This window comes from Mesoplodon bidens (assembly GCF_964165515.1).
Source record: "Mesoplodon bidens genome assembly, chromosome: 11".
Lineage (NCBI taxonomy): Eukaryota > Metazoa > Chordata > Mammalia > Artiodactyla > Ziphiidae > Mesoplodon > Mesoplodon bidens.
Window position 1 is genome coordinate 20,938,665 of NC_138167.1, and position 22,529 is coordinate 20,961,193.

Genomic DNA, 22,529 nt, shown 5'->3' on the forward strand with positions numbered 1-22,529 from the left:
ACGCATTTTAGTCACTTGCCTGGTTCCTGTAGGCACCTGTGCTTGTCTTTAAGATGCCTGCTGCACCCCTTTTTGCAACGTATCGTGTGTCAGGGCATCCTGGAACAGGTCTGTGGGTCAGAATATGCTGATTTCTTATTCTGTAAGGATTTAAGAACTGCTGGAGAGAACACACCTCTTAGGGCTACTCCCCACAAAGCCCTGTTCTTTGCATGTTTAAGGGTTGTCTCTTGAGCCTGCAATCTGTCACGTCATTATACTTGTGCAATATTTACTTACCTATGCCCCAGTCTACTGGGTTCCTGGAGGGTAAGCCCTGTTCATCCTACTGTCTATCCTTTACTCCTTTCCCCTAATCATAGCGAAGTCCCAAATCTGCACCTTCCTTCCCCAAGTCTCCAGACCCCCAGCCTCTCTGCTCATTCTCAGCCCTGGGGCGTCCGGGTAGAGGGTGGGCCTTACTGCATGATTGCTTCTAATAAAACAACTATAAACTAAAAAGAGCAGCCAAAACAAGGAGTTGCGAGCTGAGAATATGGAAAAAAGCAAGCCATTAGTTCTGACTTGAATGAAGTATCTTCCTGACTTATCAGTAATCCACTAGAAACTGCATCTTCATCACCAACAGAAAAATTTCAGTATGAAAGAAAACAAGCCCCGTCTAACTTTTTAGAGTTAAATATAAGTTGTACATGTATAAAATTTATTTTTTAATATTATAGCCTTAAAACATGCTTGCATGAAACTCTTGGACCTCCGAATGGAACATGTAGGGGAATAAGATCCTTTTGAAATTAAAAATTATATTCAGCGGAAACATACTTTTAAACCAATATGGGTTTTAATACCTAAATAGTAAAACATTTTCCTTAACATCAAAATCAAAGATGATTATATTTATTTTAATATTGCTATATAAATATGAGAATGTTAATTGACACTTGCCTAGGTCAAATATTCCAGTTGCGTTAACAAACATACACAAAACAAACATAAATTTATAGCGAATGTCAAATTTCCCTGTGATTATCTTCTCCATCGTGAATTTCATAGCCTTGAAACTGCCTTTTTTTGTTTGCTTTTGTTTATTTTGCTTTATAGTCTTAAAGTATTTAGTCAGGAAAGAAAGAGAAACACAACTGAGAAATATTTCAATTTTGATTAAATAAGAGTCTGGTTAGTTGTAATCGCTTTTGAATACTTCTCATAGGAGAAAACACACTGTGACATGGTGACCTGCCACTCCACAATGGTTGGAGAGATTAAGCCATTTCTTGACGGCAGTACATACCCAATGGCTCATTCTCTATAAAAAAGTGTAAGAAAGACTAGATAGTTCACCTGAAAGGCAGGTTGCTCTCATCTGTACAAATTAACTTATTTTCCTGATGCTGGAACATCCATCAGAAAAATTTTACTCTGTGTTAAACAGGGATAAGTTCTGACATTGGAATATAGCCAATGTTTTCCACCTTTCTCTTCTTTTCCCTTCCCATGAAACTCTGCCTAATTAAAATATTTTAAAAGGTACTTTTCATCTAATACTGTTAATAACCATAATGGTCTTGGATTTTTTAAAAAATGGCTGCTTTGGTCTACTTCAGTTTTGGTGAAGCCATTTTAAAAAATCAAATATATGATATAAAGTTTCAATGAAGCATCAGGATCGAATGACACTGGAATTTCTCATACATTTACTGAATGCCTCCTAGGTTCAAAGTTCTGTGTTGCATACAGATATATATCCCAGTTTCTGAGTATCTTTGTTTCATGATCTTTCAGCAACTGGTTAGGAAAAATACCATCAGATCAGAGTAAGGAATTCTTAACTTGGGTAGGTATTTGGAGGAGCGGGGGAGGTGTACCAGCAGATTCAGTTCAAAAATTCATTGCTCTGGGTTTCAACAGCTTTCCTCCAAGTCTACATTTTAATGGTGTGTGTGGAAAAAGGATTGGTTCAGGCATCCTTTATCATCTACCCAGACCATGATTTGAGAATTTTAGAAGCCAATAGCTTAAACTATATTAAAATAATCCAAAAGCTTTAAAAATGGTCGTAGCAAATGCTGTCCTGAACTTAAACCTTAGTGGTAATAACATGAGAGTTTAAAAATGCAATTTTTTGTTCTTCTCGGGGCAGCGACCAGGAAAGGTCAGCTTGCAGAGCAGCTCCAAGAGTCTGGTGTCACGTGCCTGCTCTATTGCCACGTGGCAGTTCTCCTAACACTTTCATGATCTGAATTTTGCCTTAACATTCTAAAAGCGTAATCGCTAAGAATAATACAAGCATGGCAGGTTAATTTCTCCCTCCACAAATTCTGGTTGCATAATTTAACATACAAACAATTTGAGGAAGAGATTATTATCTCTTTACATTTTGAAAAGCTCTTACTGATACAGTTTAAAATATGCAATTGAAACGCTGCATTTTCTTGAGTATTCAATATGTTTCTTGGATTTTTTCCCTAACTGCAAGAATAGCATAAATAAAACCACTCAGTTCTTAAGTACAGCAAACATGAATCAAATAGCTTTTACTCCATATTTATAAAAGGCAATGCCACCATCATAAGTTTCTCAATATTTCCTGTCACCTTTAAGCATCTTCATTTATTAATCTCGATGTATTTTAATAGCATACATATGTGCTTGGGGCTTACTGTCAGCTTTTTTGTCCCCAAATCTTTAAAAAATCTTAGCCTCTACATGACTTTAAGCGTGTTTTTAAACAAGTTTTATGAAAACCTCTTTTTGTGCTCCATACTGACAGAGCCCCTCTGAATCTGGGAGAAGGAAATCACGTTCCAGTCGCGTTGTCAGCCCGAGGGGCATAAGCCCCAAAGCTCTAGTTCCTAGAGCTGTAAGTCCATTGTGTTGCACGTTATAAATAAGGAAATTGGCCTGTGACAGCTACGGTTTGGAAGCATTACCATTTTTCTTTGCAACTCTCATTTTTAATCTTTTCAGTTCTTTCCCTTAGTAAAACTTAGCCACCAAAATATGACTTCCTGTATCACTGGCCTATATGCCATAATTAAAAGAAAGAAATTCCAACCAACCATGACAAAGGTCGCAGTCAGCATTTAAGACAAAATGGACTCTTATAGATTCAGCCAAAGGTAGTTCTCTCCGCCCTGCATCTCCTTCCACCCCGCCTCCCCCTACCTTCTCCGTCCATTTGAGCAAGGCACCTCTCTTTGCATTAAGAATGCGTGATGTGTGCTTTTTAGTGGCTGCATTTTAAGTTTGGTCTCCTCAACCATGAAAACACAGTTAGAAATTGTTCTCGGAGCTAAACCACTCAACATCTTGGCACTTGGCTGTTTTTAACTTTTCAACAATAGGCACTGTTCACTCCCCTCCATCTCAGTTCTGTATTCAGTGATCTCTGGCAGCACACTGATGAAAGGCTAGTCACGGCTGCCCCCATGGTATCAGTGTGGTGGCATGTGATGATTCACGTGGGGTGTGTTGGATCCGAGAAAGCCCAGTCTCTGCTTATTCTTCCTTTGTTCTGTCATCTGGGGGAAAAGAGAGAACGCGTTGAGCTGATTTTCTCACTCTTTCTCAGTGCTGGTGGGACACACAAGGTTGGGTGAATATTTCCCAAGCACCTATAGTCTGTCCAGCATCATAGAAAATATATTTATCAAAAAAGGGAAAATATTTTTTAAAGTGAATTTCCCTAGGCAGAGAAACAGAGCAAACCCCTGTCTGTGGTTAAGAAAGAGGAACTGTGGTTCTTTTAAAGCAGCCCTTGCTTGTCACACACATATAATCATCGCCATCACCTTAGTCATTTTAAAACCTACCACAGTTACTTTTGATATTTTTACTAATGCTCACAATGTTACACGACGAAGGGGTTGATTGTAGTGTTGAAATGACAGGTACTAATGACGATCTGCCTTTCTGATGAAGTCAGTAATGGGTATGATGGCAGAGAATACGATTTTCTATAAAAAAGTCCAAAGAGGTCCTTGTCTTTAGGTATCTGCTCCTTCCTTCCCCGTTCCGTAGAAGTGTCACACAAGATGGGGAGGTGTGATAAGTAGAAGTAGCCTCTGCTTGCAGAGATTTGGTTCTTACAGCACAACGTGGGGTGTTTTTTTTATGGGAATTTACAGTCCATCGTGGGTAACAATCTTGCGCCCAGGAGTCTCCAGCCACCCCTCTCTCACAGTGGTGAACGATTTCACATGCCCCGCCCCCCAGCTCCATCTGCCCAGTGCACCCACCTGCTCCTTGAGCTCCGCCAGCTGACCCGAGAGCTGTCTGACCAGACTCATGGTCGATTCCAACTTCTCCTGCAGGGTCCGAATCTCATTTTGTTCACTGTCACCTTCATTGCTAACAAGGGACATAGCTCGCATCCGAGGAAACCAGTCCAAATTCTTCTCCTAAAAGCAAATACATGTGCAGGAACAAGGGAATAAATATGGAAGAGCGCCTGAAGTTCTGTAAAGAATGTTTATAAGTGCTCATTATTATTAACATTTAAATCAAAGTTTCTTAGCACCCAAAGCAAAAGGTACTCTTTCTGGCCAGGGGTGGGGAGAGGTTGAGGGTGGGAATTAAATATTGCAACAAACTTCGTAGGGGCTCCCAGGGAGGTCCCGGATAAAGCATTTAGAGCAGCGCCCTGAACGCTGTGGGCGATCAGTGAATCTTGATGAATGATGAGGTAGGGTCTGGAGATGCTAAAAGAAATGTTTCAGTTCCAGCCACCCATGCTGGTTTACCTCCCACTTCCCCAAGACAGGCTCCCAGCTCCGCTCAGGGAAGAGGGAAGTGGAAGGGCATGGCCCGAGGTTACCCTGTCTGCTCTCTTTGGAAACATTTTATTACAGTGGGAGGGAGGTTTTAGAGTTAGACTTCCCCAGAGGGCAATAGCTGGTGCCACTTCTGTTTTTCCAGGCTGATTGAGTGTAGGGGTGTGAGCACATACGTGTGTGTGGGTGTGTGTGTGTGTCCCCTCCATTGTGGTAAAGACAGATGGTTAATGAGATACCCACCTCTCTTGAAAACTCTGCCTGATTGCCTACCATCATAGAATCACTGTGAATTATTTATACCCTGTCTTTCAATCCTCAAAAGAGCTTGCAAGGTAAATCACTGTCCCATTTTACAGATGAGGAATCAAGCGGCCCCAGCAGTTTAATTACCCTCATCACAAGCTAGAAAATGGCAGAGTTAGGATTTGAAGGCAGGTGAGCCTTTCCACCACTGACTGGATATGTCAGTCTGTATCTCTACCTATTTCTCTAAGTCACCTTCTCCCAATATCCCTAGCAGTGACCTTCCTGCTTAAGATTCTTTCCACTCCAGAAAAGTCCACTGCAGTGGCTACAAAGATGTCTGCCTAGCTGATCCCTAGAACACGAGTCAGCAGAGTACGTTCCTCCCCTAAGAGGAAAGGGGAAAGACCCAACCTATGTATCTCTGCACTTCTCCCTAAACCTCATCTGGACCTTGGATTGGTTTTTTTTTTTTTTTTTGGTAGTTGTTAGTCAGAGAATAACATGTTCTTTATAGTCCCCTACCCCCAATGGCAGTGAAAAGGGCTGATAAAGGATAGGATAAAACATATTAAAGAGATTTAAGCTGCATTTAAATAGCTGTAGCCAATTAGCATTTCAAAGGAGAATGGTAACTTATGCTGAAGTGCAGAGTGACAGCCAGATTCATTCATTCAATTAATCCTTCAATATCTGTTGCCAGGTATTTAGAGATGAAAATCAGGTAAGACAACATGTCTGCTCTCAAGGAGCTTGTGGCTTAGGAGAGCCCTCCACAAAAAGTGAACTGGGCACTCTGCGTATCAAAATCCCCTGGGGTTGCTTGTTAAAATAGCAGCTTTCAACCCCACTGTCTCTTACAAAATTAGAACCTCTTAGGGGACCTGCATGACTCCTATGCGCACTAAAGTTTAAGAACTCTGATCTATGGAGACATAGAAGATAAATGGTAACTGCTTGGGTAGTGGCAGGGTAGGGAGATGGAGTGAAGAGGAAAGACCTGAAATGGCTGGCATGAGGAATGGGAAGAGGAAGCCAAATAGGGGCCCATTAATTGCTTGCAGGGGCGGAGTGGGAGACCGTGCCTTGTAATGACTCCAGCAAAGACCACTGTTCACCAACAGCCCAAGTGGGTGTGGAGTTGAGGCAGAGAGCTGGACTGATACAAGATGGTGTGTCCCTTGGAATGGGCCTTAGGAAGACAAAGGTATCAGGAAGCTAGGAATGTCAGCAGAGCAGTGGCTGGAGTGAGGAACACTAGCGTGTGGACCTGGTAGGAGGGATGGAGAAGCGCAGACCTGTGCTAAATGCTCTGTCAGCACTTAATCCTTTGGACGATCCAATGGACTCCAGTTCTCTTATCTATTTAGTATTTATATTATCTACCGTATTCTCTATATCTTAATTTTACAAATGAAGAAACTGAGGCTGGCAAATCGTTTAGCTGGGATCCCCACCCAGACCTGTCTGCATCCAGGCCTCCTGGCAAGGGAGACTGTGGACAGAAAGTGGAAAAATATTTAAAATCCTGAACGCAGCACAATGTCAGGAAATAAAAATTCTAGAGTGAGAGGGCCTGAAATCTGATAAAATATCAGGGAATTTGGGGAGTTAGTATTTCATGGGTACGGCGTTTTAGTTTGGGAAGATGAAAACTCTCTGGAGATGGACGGTGGTGACGGCCGCATAACAACGTGAAGGTACCGAATGCCATAAAACTCTACACGTAAAATGGTTAAAATGGTAAAATTTTATGTTTTATGTATATTTTACTACAGATTTTAAAAATCACAATTTGCAGAGGAGAATCTTTTGGATGAATCATGCACGAAATCCGCGAATTCATCCTGAAGGAGGTCAGTAGAAGGGGTGGATGACACCCAGGAGTGACCAGGGGGTATTAGAAGACAGTGACGGAAAGGCTTGAAGAATGGGTTTTCACATGAGGGTGAAGATGTGATGATTTCTTGGCGATGGGGAGTTGAGTCAGCTGACCCGCTTCTGGGGCCCTTCGTACTAAGGGGGTAGGAAGATCGGCCACTGCTACCAGTGGGCTAAAGGACAGGGGACTCCTCTCGGGAGAGCCAAGAAGGCAGCTTGTAGGAGAGGAGAGTTGGTCTGTATCAGGACAGGGATTCCAGGGAGGCTGATGGAACAGAAGCGTTCGAGAACCTCAGACAACTGGGCCTGGGGTGAGAAGGTACCAGGAGACATGGTGATACCCAAGGTGGGGCTGGCGAAAACATCAGCTTTCAGAAAGTTTCCAAGAGAAAGAGAGACAAAACAGTGTTCTAATGCTTAGCAAAGAGAACACGGGTGAGATGGTGGAATCGCCTCCGAAGAAATGCTCTTGTAGGTGTTGCGGGGCCCAGGTCAGCCCAGTCCACGGTCTCTTGCTTTTGAGGAGACAATGGCAGTTCTCAGGGGACCACTGCCCCAGCTGGTTGGGCCACAGGACTCTTCCCTTACACATTCTTTTTTCACTTGTTCCTTTGTTCATCCATTCATTGCCTAATTCTTACAGTGTTGACTATGTCTGTGGTAGGCACTGGGAAAACAATAGAGAGCCAAACCCAGTGCAGTTCTTGTGCTGGTAGAATTGACAGTCTAGGTGGAGAGTAAGACTTCAATCAAAGATGATGAAAACAGCGACAAGCCGGGCTTAAGGGAGAGCCAGGAAAGCCACCCAGCTCCACTGTCCTTTCTCCGAGTCCCTAAAGATCATTCTCTCTTCTAATCCTCTTTTGGTTTTTCTCATCTTTCTTCCTTGCACTGCCTGTATCTTTCTCTGTTTTTGTTTGTTTGCCTGGTTCTCAGCCTTTTCTCTCCTAGTTTTGTGCTTTTTGTTTCATTCCTCTCTTCCTCTGTGTATCAATGGACCATAATCTGAAGCTAAAATATAACATGTCATTAAGATTTTTTTTTCAGTATTGAATGCTTTCTGGTTCCTTTTCTTAATTTCTGGGAACCTGACTTGAATGTTTTGCATCTCACTAAAATGGCAAAAAATAAGCAACCTAAGTGTATGGTCTTTTGTCCTCTTTTTACAAAAAAAAGCCACTCTTTTAAAAATAAATTTTCACAATGGGTGTTCCTCCAAATTCGTGCAGAAAGTATGTTCTTTTCACCAAAATTAACTCAAATCAAGCAGAGTTCTTAGAGTAAATGCTGCACAGGCTTGTTCACTGAAAGTTGTTCCCAATGAAATACCCCAAGGTTCCTCTCTCTGCTCCAGTGTCAAGAAGAGTGGCTTCCATGGAAGGCTCAGCCTGAGCCCGGTGAGAAAGGAGAGCGCTGGACTTTAGTCTAAGCCAGAACTGCAGGACAGACACTCAGAACGGTGACTGGTGAACAGGACACCACTCCCTCACCGCGTCGACTTGCAATGAGTCCATCATCTAACAAAGCAGTTGGATTTGATTTGTTATTTCTCGGTTACTCACATATGCTACGTACATCTCGTGATCATTCTCATGATTAGCAGAGGCCCATGGCGACTTTGGTTAGTCAATATGACACCATTTCCTTATTTCATCAGGAATGAAAATGTTTAACCACAGGGTAATATAAAGTCAGGGAAGCTGCAGATTAAGTGTTAGATTCTGAGGTTACAGTGTATGATCCTAGCTACTTGGTGATGGGAAATCCAGAGCTTCTCAAGCCTTCTAAAATGCAAAGCCCAGAGATGAAGGGACCGAGAGCATGCCAGCCATAACCCTCTTGCTATCCCTAAATTCTAATAATAATGTGTCTTTCTCCATCACTAGAACATAGACAGACTTAAGTGTGAAAACCCTTCAAATAGTCCTTTCAACAGTCAGATCAATTTGACTTATGTAATTTTGTAGTTATTCCGTAAACAATTAGGTTGTCAGAGTCAGTCAGAGCTCAGCTGTGCTGTTTTCATATTTGGTTCTTAAATGTGATACCCCATTTGCAGGAAAGAGGCCATGCGATATAAAGGAAAGAGCATTGATCTAGGAGTCAGAACACCTGGGTTTTGGTTTTAGTTCAGCCAAAAGCTAGCTATGTGATATAAGGATGGTGGGGAAGCCTTATACTCTGAGTCCCAGTTTCCTCATCTGTAAAACCAGAGTGTTACCCTGGGTGGTCTCTATGTCTCTTACAGCTCATCATTCTGTGAGCTATGAATTCAAAACTTTACAAACCAAATTGCTGAGACAAGCCCCAAGCTCGCCAAGTGAGCAAACAGAAACATAGCATTTAGGCTAGAAGCAACCTTGAAACCACATAACCCAAGCTCAGCATATTACAAACGCCCAGTCTGAAACCTAGAAAGTTTAGGTTTCCTTGAGGTCTTATAACTGTTTCCCTGCACTTGACTTCCACTTCTGGACAAGTTCTTCCATATTACGTAGTGGAAAAGCTCTTATATAATCTAGCCCTGCTGATGCTTAATTGGTGACGGGCTTGAGAAAATGTAAAGATTGTAAGGATTTCTCTCTGCATCAGAACGAGATTGAAAAGTAGGAGGAGACTGATTTCAGTGAGCCAAACATTGGAGAAACTGTCTTATGTCATTTTCGTTCTACTAGGTACACATTAAAAGTCACGTGGGATAATTTAGGATAATTAGGGATTAACAGATATACACTACTATATATAAAATAGATAAACAGCAAGGACCTACTGTATAGCACAGGGAACTATATTCAGTATCTTGTAATAACCGATAATGGAAAAGAATCTGAAAAAGAATATATGTATACATATATATAACTGAATCACTTTGCTGTACACCTAAAATGTAAATCAACTATACTTCAATAAAAAAAGGTTTAAAAAAAGATTAAAAATAAGTCACCTGCATGTAAACTAAAGAGAAAGCAAGCACTGTAGTTCTATAACACAGTAATAATCCCATTTTTTGGCTGCTTGGCAAGTGTCAGGCACTTTAGTCATGCTATGGCCAATACCCAGAATGATTCCATAAGGTTGAGACTGTTACCATCTCCATTTTACAGATGACAACACTGAGGCAGGAAGAGGATTAGTTACTTGCCAAGGCCACATAGGGGTTACAAGTGACTGGGCCAGGCTTTGGCCTCCACTTTGTGCAAAAGGAAATCTTGTGCTCCTTTCACTGCACTGGACTATTTTTCCACGTCCAATGGAGATGTCAATGCTTAGCTTCTGAATTTGCCAGAGAAAACAGAGACTACAGTGAGAATATATTTTATACCTTGAACCCCCTTGATTACTTCTTCTGGGGTATGCTAAAGGTTTATTTATTGAAAATCAGAAATAAATGCTTTAGGTATTGTATCAGAAATGCAGATGCAGATACTGTGGAAATACATTGATCAATGCTTGACATTCACTGCAATTTTGCAGAGTGCTCTAAAAGACTGCTCATGAGGGGTATCACATTGAACATACCATGCACAGTATTGTGTTGTACTGGAATATCAATAAACCATTTAATCTGCATCCTCATTTCTTCTTCTAGACTCTCTATGCTTAAAATATGCTGTTACAAGACCACTGGCAAAGGTTTTTCTTGGTTACCATCCTCTTCTAAGTCTTAAGTTTATATTTCATTTTCCATTCTAAAATCATATGCAAAGCCTCCTAGGCTGACGAGTATAACCATTTCCCCAAAGCCTCATTGTGACCCACTGCATTCCTCTCTTTGCACTTTTGGTTTGAAGATGTCAGCAGAAATGGCTCGCAAAAGGAACACCAGCAATGCTAATACCACCTACTTACTGGAAGGTCCCTGAAGGAGAGACATAATTCCTGCTTTCCTGGAACTTCAGAACAAGGACAATATCTGGAACAGGGATTCTTTCTGAAGTCAAAGTAATCGTGTTGGTTAACGCGAAGTGCTTCATGTACCCCATCCCAGCCTCTGCTCAATGAAGGAGGGGCATGGTGGGCTTCCCACCCTCAGACCAACACGGCGGCCTTGCTGGCAGGTGAGACATTAGCTCAAAAACTTAAGGGAGGGACTTCCCTGGCAGTCCAGTGGTTAAGAATCCGCCTTCCAATGCAGGGGATGCCAATTCAATCCCTGGTCGGGGAGCTAAGATCCCACATGCCGCGGGGCAACTAAGCCTGCGCGCCACAACTACTGGGCCCGCACGTTGCAATGAAGAGCCCGTGTGCTGCAGTTGAAAAAAAAAAAGATCCCGCATGCCGCAACTAAGACCCGATGCAGCCAAAAAAAAAAAAAAAAAAGAAACTTAAGGGACACCCACAACACTAGCATCTGGGCTTCTAGCTTCATTTGCTCCTGGTAAACACCCGACCTGTATGGGACAAATATTGCTCGATATGGACAACAAAAAGGCTGATTCTCACAGGGGTTCGGATGCAGGCCCTGGGTTTTGAGGAAGAAAGGATGAGCTGGAAAACACACTCTTGTCTGACAAACACTGGGGACTGGAGGTGACAGAAAGGATCCAGCTGTGTCCTTTGAAATGAAAACGTTATTCCTGGATTGACAAATAAATGAAAACCTTGGCAACTCATTCTAAAGAAAAGGGAGGGCAGAAGAGCAAATTTTGCTGCATTAGAAAAATAACACGTTCCAGGACTGGAAGATCCATTTGCCAGCCCTCACTTTTTTCTTTTTAAATGTATGTATGTATGTTTGTTTGTTTGTTTGTTTATTGGCAGCATCGGGTCTTAGTTGCAGTGCGTGGGATCTTTCGTTGCAGCACGTGGGCTTAGTTGCCCCGGGGCATGCGGGCTTTTAATTCCCTGACAGGGATCCAACCAGCATTGCAAGACAGATTCTTAACCACCGGACCACCAAGGGAAGTCCCTCAGCCCTTATTAACTGTATCTTCCTTCCGTCTCTCCCTGTTTATTCTGTATCTGTATCTTCCTCCTGCAACTAAGTTCCTGCAAATGTGGTAGAGTACCGTATTTGTGTGGATTGAGAAATTTAAAATGTGTTAGTTATCCAAGGCAAATCTGTACTGCGTGCTTTCGTAAAGTAACAAATCCCTTTAAGATGTCATTGTCAAACCTTGAAGTATTTTACAAATCTAAATGCTTGGATATCAAGTTTGCATTATGCATGTGAAAGTAGTTTGAACCCGACAAAGCACTGTATGAACTTCCAGGGTCCTTGGACGGCTGAGCTGATGGCACAGAGGCTGCAGCCTGCCCCTCAGAGGCACCTAACAAATGCTCAAAAAGCAACAGCCCCTGGCATCACTGCCGTGCTCCTGCCCGACCCCTTTCCACACCCCCACATCCAGGGCATCGTTGCTGGGAAGGGGGCTGCTGGCTGGGGAGCCCTCCAGGGACAAGGCCTATTTGATCCAGTCACTGCTCCCAAGGGCAGAGAGAAAAATAGGTCCGGCAAAAGTGCTGATGAAGGAGGAAGTGCTGGGATGAGGACGACAGGGTACTGATTCAGCAGGGCCTCAGGCTGGCAGTCAAGAAGTTACAGCTGGGGGCTTCCCTGGTGGCGCGGTGGTTGAGAGTCCGCCTGCCGATGCGGGGGACACGGGTTCGTGCCCCGGTCCGGGAAGATCCCACATGTCGCGGAGCGGCTGGGCCCGTGAGCCGTGGCCGCTGAGCCTGCACGTGCGGAGCCTGTGCTCCGTGGCGGGATAGGCCACAGCGGTGAGAGGCCTCTTTATCAAAAAAGTTACGTCTGGGAGGGACTGGACGCTGGTCCAGTTTTACACACAGCACAGCCGTGGGGGAAGTGGCTGACCCGCTCCCAGCACGGGGCGTGCTGGAGGGCATCACAGCCTGGCAGGCTCAGCTTCTGCAGAGCTGAAAGCCGGAAGGGCCTGCCTTCTGTGACTTCCTCACCTTAGGAGCCAGAGTGAAACAGGTGAGTGTGGACCCCCCTCGGTTGAAGAGAGGATCAAAACAGTTCAACAAACACTTAAACAAGAGTGTCATAATGCTGGAGAGGGTGTGGCGAGAAGGGAGCCCTCTTGCACTGTTGGTGGGAATGTAAATTGGTGCAGCCACTATGGAGAACAGTATGGAGGTTCCTTAAAAAACTAAAAATAGAGCTACCATATGACCCAGCAATCCCACTACTGGGCATATACCCTGAGAAAACCATAATTCAAAAAGAGTCATGTGGGCTTCCCTGGTGGCACAATGGTTGACAGTCCACCTGCCGATGCAGGGGACACAGGTTCGGGAAGATCCCACATGCCGCGGAGCAACTAAGCCCGTGAGCCATGGCCGCTGAGCCTGCGCGTCCTGAGCCTGTGCTCCGCAACGGGAGAGGCCACAACAGTGAGAGGCCCGCGTACCGCAAAAAAAAAAAAGAGTCATGTACCACAATGTTCATTGCAGCTCTATTTACAATAGCCAGGACATGGAAGCCACCTAAGTGTCCATCAGCAGAGGAATGGATAAAGAAGATGTGGCACATATATACAATGGAATACTACTCAGCCATAAAAAGAAACGAAATTGAGTTTTTTGTAGTGAGGTGGATGGACCTAGAGTCTGTCATACAGAGTGAAGTAAGTCAGAAAGAGAAAAACAAATACCGTATGCTAACACATATGTATGGAATCTAAAAACAAAAAATGGTGATGCCCCTGGTAAATCTAGGGGCAGAACAGGAATAAAGACACAGACATAGAGAATGGACTTGAGGACACGGGGAGGGCAAGGGTAAGCTGGGACGAAGTGAGAGAGTGGCATGGACATATATACACTACCAAATGTAAAATGTCAGCTAGTGGGAAGCAGCCATATAGCACAGGGAGCCACAGCTTTGTGATCACCTAGAGGGGTGGGATAGGGAGGGTGGGAGGGAGACGAAAGAGGGAGGGGATATGGGGATATATGTATACGTACAGCTGATTCACTTTGTTATACAGCAGAAACTAACATGACATTGTAAAGCAATTATACTCCAATAAAGATGTTACAAAAAAAAGTGTTGGGCTCTGGAGTTTCAGACTCATGGGTCGAGATTTCTGTCCTTAAACATTTCCAGACTGGCGGGGGAGCTAGGTGCTGGTAAAGTCAGGCATTAATGTGGACCTTGGCCTCCTGCAATGGGCAAGAGGCACTGCATGCACTAGGCCAATGGAAGAGTCATTGCCTGAGTGTGGTCTGCGTGCCGGATGGGGCCCCCCGGCTATTTGGGGGTTGAGAGAACTGTGATCTTCAAGTCCTACCTATTCCAGCAACCTGAAAATGCACCGATTTTGAAAAGTAGGGCTCTTGGCAGTGACCTGGAATAGGTGACGCACCCCTGGGGGCGAGCGGCGGCTCTCATCATGGGCAGCAGGTTGGACTGTGGGCAGAGACCACAGCCCCGGAGCACCCGCCTTGCTTCCTAGCCCTTCCCAACCCTCCCTCTTAGCGACACCCTGTATGTCCACGATGGGAGGGCAATGGCTGCACACGGAAGTGAAACTGCTTATAGGTTCTCTTTTGGTCTCAGTCTTTCACCCCTGACGCAGCTAACCGTGTCCCCTGGGTGTCTACACAAAGCATCAGCTACAACAGCAAGTGGAGGGGTTGATCTGCTCCCAGCCCACAGGGCAGCCAGGGAGGGAGCTGCACCGAGGAGAGAGAGTGGTCCATGGCTGGGGAGACCTAAGAGGATCCGGACCCAAGAGCAGCTTAGGGCTGCTGGGAGCTACAGTCCTCTTGTCAATAACTAGCAGGATTGCTAGACTGGTAACCAGGAAAGCTAAAGGGCAGAAGGTCTCTGGCTGTGGCAGCAGCTGTGATATGGGGTTGCTGGAGGCTATGGACCCCACCTTGAGCACCGACCAGGTTGGAATCACTCAGAGAGGAGGGGAGTGCAGCCCCGCAGCCAAAGATGCTTTGAGCCACCGGCCAGCTGATTCAAAGATACACAGCAGCCCCAGAGGCAGGCACCGAAACCCAGTCAAAGGTCTGATGATGCAGCGATGGGAGGCTTGTCTGCCACCTGGCTGTGAGCAATCAAGGAACCAAAGGGCCTGCCTGACATTCTCCCAGATCCCTATTGCCGTTTTCCTGGAGAAGTGTTAAGTGGGAAGCACTCTGACCACAAAGGAAAAATAAATAAGTAAAGCTTGCATAACAGAGGAGATTGTCGGGAACGCCAGGCAGCTCTAGGGTCCTACTTGTGGGCCTCCTTAGAGCCAGTCATTTCCCTTCCTGTTTATGGTTTTCTTTTCCTGTCCGTTCATAACTCTACTTAATCTATATTTTTATTCTTGGGGCTTTAACCCTTTCTTAATCTTATTATTTGTTAATTTCCATATTTACTCTCCTAAGTTTCTCTCTTGGCCTCTTTATCAAAGAACATAAATATTTATTTTCTTCTGCAAATAATCTCAGGTATGAGCATTTGCAAGTCTCCTTGGGATAGGAAAAAACTAGAGGTTTCTTCATGGTGAGATTGGGGCAAAGTATTTTGAACAGAGTATTGAATACTCAAGTAGGCATCTGTCCAACTTCTGGCTGCCTAACCCCTGATGCCCTCCTGTGCTTGAGGAAACTGCCACTGGGGGTCGTGTGGAAGGCTGGGTCCATCGTCCTGCTGAGAAAGCTGAAAAGTCTGTCCTCCCTGTGGTAGTCAGAGCGCAGTCACAGGACCTAAGAGTGGCCCACCGGTTGCTCCTGCTTGAGATTTTGACACAGAACAAGGGCTACCAAGAAGCAGAATTCTTTTTGTTCACAGTGATTGAAACAGTGACCTCTGGTTGTGGTGATGCCAATGGTGCCAGGGCCGGCTTCCAGGACACAGCAGCAGAGACAGTGGCACCTTCCCTCCAGCCAGCCTTGGCCCCAGGTGGGACTTTCTGGCCAGCTCACTTTGCTTGGATTCTGCCCAGCTGGGCCTGGTTGTCCCTTTCCTCTTTTTTTTTTTTTTTTTTTGCGGTATGTGGGCCTCTCACTGTTGTGGCCTCTCCCGTTGCGGAGCACAGGCTGCGGACGCACAGGCCCAGCGGCCATGGCTCACGGGCCCAGCCGCTCCGCGGCATGTGGGATCTTCCCAGACCGGGGCACGAACCCGTTTCCCCTGCATCGGCAGGCGGACTCTCAACCACTGCGCCACCAGGGAAGCCCCCCTTTCCTCTTAATTTTGCGCATCCCTTCCACAAATTCCTTATCCCCCTAAGATAGCCAGGTTAGCTGCTGTTGTTTAAAGACCCCCGACTGGTGCAAGTGTCAAGGGACTAAAGGGGCCAGGTGCTAATTTAACACTGGCCTATTTTGTCCAGCATAAAGGTGATAAAACTTTAAACTAGAATGACTAAGGTCCTTATCTAAGTCATACAGCTAACTAATTATTATATAATAATCATATTTAATACTATAATAATTATGGGATAATTGTGACCATACCATAAATGAAATATCACAATCATATCATAAATGTCATACATAATTAATATTATTAATTAATTCTGGGGTCATCAACTACACAGAGGAGAAATATGTGAACTGTTTAGTTTATAAGCCCTTTAGAGGGCAGTATTTCTTTCTGATTTCTTCTTGCATCTTCCATTTCTATGTCGTTGGCACTTGATACATATCGTTGGTAAAATGGATGGATGATTAGGAGTTGTTATATACAGTAAACATGGTAACGTGAGTTTTTCAATAAGACATATCATTACTATGAACAATTCCCCTTTCTTTCTTTTTTTTTTTTTTTTTTTGCGGTACGTGGCCCTCTCACTGCTGTGGCCTCTCTCGTTGTGGAGCACAGGCTCCGGATACGCAGGCTCAGCGGCCATAACTCACAGGCCCAGCCGCTCTGTGGCATGTGGGATCTTCCCAGACCAGGGCTCGAACACGTGTCCCCTGCATCGGCAGGCGGACTCTCAACCACTGCGCCACCAGGGAAGCCCCCCTTTCTCTTTGTTCTTTACTAATCCAAAGCAAAAAGACCTCCTTCCTTTCTTTCTTCAAGTATATGTAATGACCACCTACTATGTAGTCGATGCTGTTCCAAGCTCTGGCTAAAGCAATGAACAGCTCAGAAAGGGTCTTTGCTCTTATAGAGCTTACAGTCTAACGGACGGTGAATGAAGAGCAGGGAGACGATAACGAATGACCATAAATGAAATAATTTCAGATAAGGGTACATACTATGAAGAAAACGGTGGTTTGAAACATTGTCTTTGGAGGAGAGGGGGCTACTGTAGATTGAATAGGCCATACAGGTTACTCTGAGGAGGTGATGCCTGGCGGATGAGAAGGAAATAGCTCTGCACTGAAGTGATGGGACAGAGCTTCAGGCAGAGGGAACAGTCTGGCAAAGGCCTCTAAGGCTCGAAGTGAGGTTGGCATATTTGAAGAACAGAAAGAAGGTTGAACTGGAGTGTGGTCCTAAGTGAGAGACAGAGAGTGGTAGGAGATAAGGTACCAGAAGCAGACCCAGTTATGGAGAGGACTGGAAGCAGTGGGGGCCAAGGAGGGTTTTGGCCCCCAGCAGAGGAATGGCTATTCCTGGTTTACAGCAAATACATACACACATGTACACATAAAAATAAAATGAGGGCTTCCCTGGTGGCGCAGTGGTTGAGAGTCCGCCTGCCAATGCAGGGGACACGGGTTCGTGCCCCGGTCCGGGAAGATCCCACATGCCACGGAGCGGCTGGGCCCGTGAGCCATGGCCGCTGAGCCTGCGTGTCCGGGCCTGTGCTCCGCAATGGGAGAGGCCACAACAGTGAGAGGCCCGTGTACAGCAAAAAAAAATAAATAAATAAAATAAAATGAAACAGAACACTTTGGCTGCTGCATGAAGAACAGACACAGTAGACTCCCATTTGGAGACCACCATCTCCGGGTGGGCATTCATGGGGACTTTGGCACGAGTGGCAGGAGTGGGACACGGGGTGTGCTATCACAATAATGTCAGCCCCGGGGGGCTTTGAAGTCAGCAAATGAATGTTTGGAAATGCATACCTGACAGACCACACCTTTTCCTGGAGGATAAGATTGCATTCACAGAGCTCAAAATATTTTGTTTGCAGGATTAATGCGAACAGATAGACTGGATAATTGAGCCCCTAAATGGGTTATTGGGCCAGAACTCCACAGCTGTTCTCCCACTGAAGAGAGCTGGTTTGTGCCACTGTGTTCCAGCTCTGAGTTCAGTGACACCACATTGGCAGCCTGAAATCAGCCACGGTGGGAATATTTACACCATGGAAATAGGCAATGCAACCATCAGAGCTTTCTCGTTACCGCCAGAACTGGTCGTTAAACATTAGCACACCACTGGAGAATGTCCCTTACTAATACAGATGGAGGAAGCCTTAAAGATAGTTTAAATTTAACCACTAACCCCTGAGTCACAAATCAGAAGATCATGGCAGCACCAGGATGACAATGGAGGACTCCTGATACATCAGAGACATCCCTGACCTTAAAAGTCTCTTGACCCTAGAAGGTGTCACCAACTTAATTTTTACTATACGGTGTTCACGGGTTAATCTTTGTTCTGAATCTTTCAGTTATTCGGTATTTACATATGTACTTTGGCTATAACTCTCCTCAATTATGAAAATGACAAGCATGTTTAGATCAAGATCAGCCTGTTCTTTATAATCAAAAAAAGTCAATAATGAAAACAAAAAAGGGCAATTTATATTTCAATACTATTGATAAAATGCTGAATAGCAAGTGGTGACACCAGCAGTAAAATGTAAATCAAAACATCTTTTTCTGATATTTTGACAGGACTCTCCTGAAATTTCTCTCAAATATCATCATCATATTCATTTCCACTGTAGGTGACTTATTAAGAGGCGAATTAAGAATAATACATCTATTTAAAAAATCATAGTCAATTTATATATAGAGCTCAAGGAAAAATTTACATACACACACATATAAAATGTCTACACAGAAAACATAGATCTAGAGAAAGAACATTCCAGAACTTTTTTAACACCAGAGTCAAATGTAACACAATAACAAGTGGAATTAAAATCTGTTTTAGTAACTCCGTTACCGTTTGAACTTCACTGCCTTTTATACCTCACACAGATGTATATGTATGAATATACACAGCACATACAGGTTTGTCTCGAACAAAAAAATGAGTAAATCTTCTAAAAGCCTACTTAAATTCCTTCTCTGGAACAACAACAACAAAAAGAGGCATGGACATATATACACTACCAAACGTAAAATAGATAGCTAGTGGGAAGCAGCCGCATAGCACAGGGAGATCAGCTCAGTGCTTTGTGACCACCTAGAGGGGTGGGATAGGGAGGGTGGGAGGGAGAAGCAAGAGGGAAGAGATAAGGGGATATATGTATATGTATAGCTGATTCACTTTGTTATAAAGCAGAAACTAACACACCATTGTAAAGCAATTATACTCCAATAAACATGTAAAAAAAAAAACAAACACAATGCTCTCCCCCCGCCCCTCCCCCCTTGAGAGCAAACTCTTTAATGAATGGTCACCAAATCTCAAAATCACACACAAAAATTAATGAAGGATCCAGCACGTGGTTATCGTCGCGGGGCTTTACTTGTAATAATCTGATTAGACTGAATTTGCAGTCAGCCAGCTCACCAGCTGATGTTCTTATACTAGCCCCTGACATTAAGACCTTTTATCAAATAGTTCTTTTAACTTGTTTGGTTTATCCGAAAGTCTTTTCCCTTGTCTTCAAAATACCACCCAAGCAGAGGAAAAGAGTTGTTGGTCCTTAAAGCCTGTCTGTCCTGGGTTAGCAGCATTAACATCAAATGGGAAACAGAAATGCAAATTCTTAGGCCACACCCCAGACCTGCAGAATCAGGAGCTGTAAGGTTGGGGCCCAGTAATCTGTGTTTAACAAGCCCTCTAGGTGATTCTGATGTATACTAAAGTCTGAGAACAACCACTTTAAATAACTCAAGACCTAACCAGTGATATCTTAACATCGCTAACCTTTGGCTGAACCTTAAAGGAAATCCTTAACTGTACTCCTGTTATTAACTATACTCCCGTTACAAATCGTGTTATTTGTAGGCTAAATAGGGACACATGTGAGCATGAAAGCAGTGTTATTAAAAATTTTGCACAGTATGGCTGACTTGCTTTGCCATGTGGCAGAAACTAACACAACATGGTGGAGCAACTATATTCCAACAACAAAAAAATTTCTTTCTCCTAGCAATATTTTTGTGTTTTTGTGTTTTTTTTTTTTTGTTTTCTGCGGTACGCGGACCTCTCACTGCTGTGGCCTCTCCCGTTGCGGAGCACAGGCTCTGGACGCGTAGGCTCAGCGGCCATGGCTCACGGGCCTAGATGCTCCGTGGCATGTGGGATCTTCCCAGACCGGGGCGCGAACCCGCATCCACTGCATCGGCAGGCGGACTCTCAACCACTGCGCCACCAGGGAAGCCGCTAGCAATATTTTGTAGTTTTTTTTTTTTAACAGAGTTTGCACCTATAGTTGGTTAAATCTACTTGTAATTATTCCATGTTTTTGGCATTTAAAATTTAATTTTCAACAGGTTTTGATTAATACATAGAAATATGATTATTTTGTGTACACTTTATAATTTTGAACCTCTTTAAATTTGCATATTAATTCTAGTAACTGTTTATGGATTCCTTAGGATGCTCTATCAGCACAGTCTTATCATATGCAAATAAAAACATTCTGCTTTCCAAAAACAAATTTTTGCAGAGACAATGGCATAACCAGGATTGTTCCTGTCACAACTATGGTCCCTCTGGTTTCCATGAAAACCTGTACTATCATTTATAGTATCTGGACCAATTAGGAGAATGAAAGAGTTCCATATCTGGGCAGCCTGTAGATTAGAAAATTGCATTTATGTACATAAATTGCTGAAAGGATGTTTGCGAGGTATAATCTACTATGAAGTCATATGTATTTTGGTCACTTGTAAATTGCCTATAAAAATGGGTTTTGACATATTTTTCATGAGAGTAGTCTATACCTGCTACTGTTATTTCATTATTTCCTATTCTCTCTTTTCCTCTTATAAAGTGGATGGATATTAATACTCCCCTGAAATTTGTCCTTGATTCCAATGACCTTGTCCTGAAAAAAATCCAGACTTTTTCCTTTAGCTTTTATCGTCACTGGCCTCTCTACCAGTCCCTGAATTGTTTCAAAAATCTATCATGAGCAGCTGGGGCATGGTCACGATCAAGATCTGGAGTGGCTTTTCTTAGGTCACTCTTCCAAGGCAACAGAAATAAAAACAAAAATAAACAAATGGGACCTAATCAAACTTACAAGCTTTTGCACAACAAAGGAAACCATAAACAAAATGAAAACACAACCTACGGAATGGGAGAAAATATTTGCAAATGCTGCGCTGACAAGGGCTTACTCTCCAAAATATACAAACAGCTCATACAGCTCAACAACAAAAAAACAGACAACCCAAATGAAATATGGGTAGAAGACCTTAATATACATTTTTCCAAAGACGACATACAGATGGCCAGTAGGCACATGAAAAGCTGCTCAACATCACTCATTATTAGAGAAATGCAAATCAAAACTACCATGAGGTAGCACCTCACACTGGTCAGAATGGCCATCATCAAAAAGTCTACAAATAACAAACGCTGGAAAGGGTGTGGAGAAAAGGGAACCCTCCTACACTGTTGGTGGGAATGTAAGTTGGTGCAGCCACTATGGAAAACAGTATGGAGGTCCCTCAGAAAACTAAAAATAGGATTACCATATGATCCAGCGATCCCATTCCTGGGCATATATCCAGACAAAACTATAATTCAAAAAGACACATGCACCCCTATATTCACAGCAGCACTATTCACTATAGCCAAGACATGGAAACAACCTAAATGTCCATCGACAGATGAGTGGATAAAGATGTTGTACATATATACAATGGAATACTACTCAGTCATAAAAAGAATGAAATAATGCCACTTTCAGCAACATGGATGCAACTAGAGATTATCATACTAAGTGAAGTAAGTCAGAAAGAGAAAGACAAATACCAGACAATATCACTTATATCTGGAATCTAAAATATGGCACAAATGAACCTATCTACAAAACAGAAACAGACTCACAGACATAGAGAACAGACTTGTGGTTGCCAAGGGGGATGGGAGGAGAGAGAGGGATGAGAGTGGGAGTTTGGGGCTAATAGATGCAAACTATTACATTTAGAATGGGTAAACAACAAGGTCCTACTCTATAGCACAGGGAACTATATCCAGTCTCCTGGGATAAACCATAATGGAAAAGAATATTTAAAAAAGGATGTATATATACATATAACTAAGTCACTTTGCTGTACAGCAGAAATTAGCACAACATTGTAAATCAACTATACTTCAATTAAAAAAATAAAGAATATAAAAGATCTGGAGTGGTTATTTGGGGTTAGCACAATACAGAGACCTAAAAATAAATTCAGAATTGGACCAAGATGATGTGCCACATTGTACCAAAGAAATCTTACACTCAGGTCAAACTTTTTCATTAGCGTCAACAAGCTAACATTTCTTCACTAAATTTTTCTGCATAGGACATCATGTGGATTGAGGGATGCTGAATAAAAAACTTTGAATTGAGTCCAAAC

The 22,529-nt window shown here is 43.5% G+C and overlaps 1 protein-coding gene across 1 annotated transcript in view; it reads right to left on the reverse strand.

Moving 5' to 3' along the window:
- Positions 1 to 822: 822 nt before the first annotated feature.
- Positions 823 to 22,529, reverse strand: part of ITPR2 (inositol 1,4,5-trisphosphate receptor type 2) — a 534,949-nt gene continuing 513,242 nt past the window's right edge. The window contains exons 56-57 of the mRNA XM_081250074.1: positions 4,239 to 4,400; positions 823 to 3,521 (exon numbers count right to left, since the gene is read on the reverse strand). Of these exons, the coding sequence (XP_081106200.1) occupies positions 3,435 to 3,521; positions 4,239 to 4,400 (249 nt within the window). The 3' untranslated portion in view covers positions 823 to 3,434. The remainder of the gene's footprint in view (positions 3,522 to 4,238; positions 4,401 to 22,529) is intronic.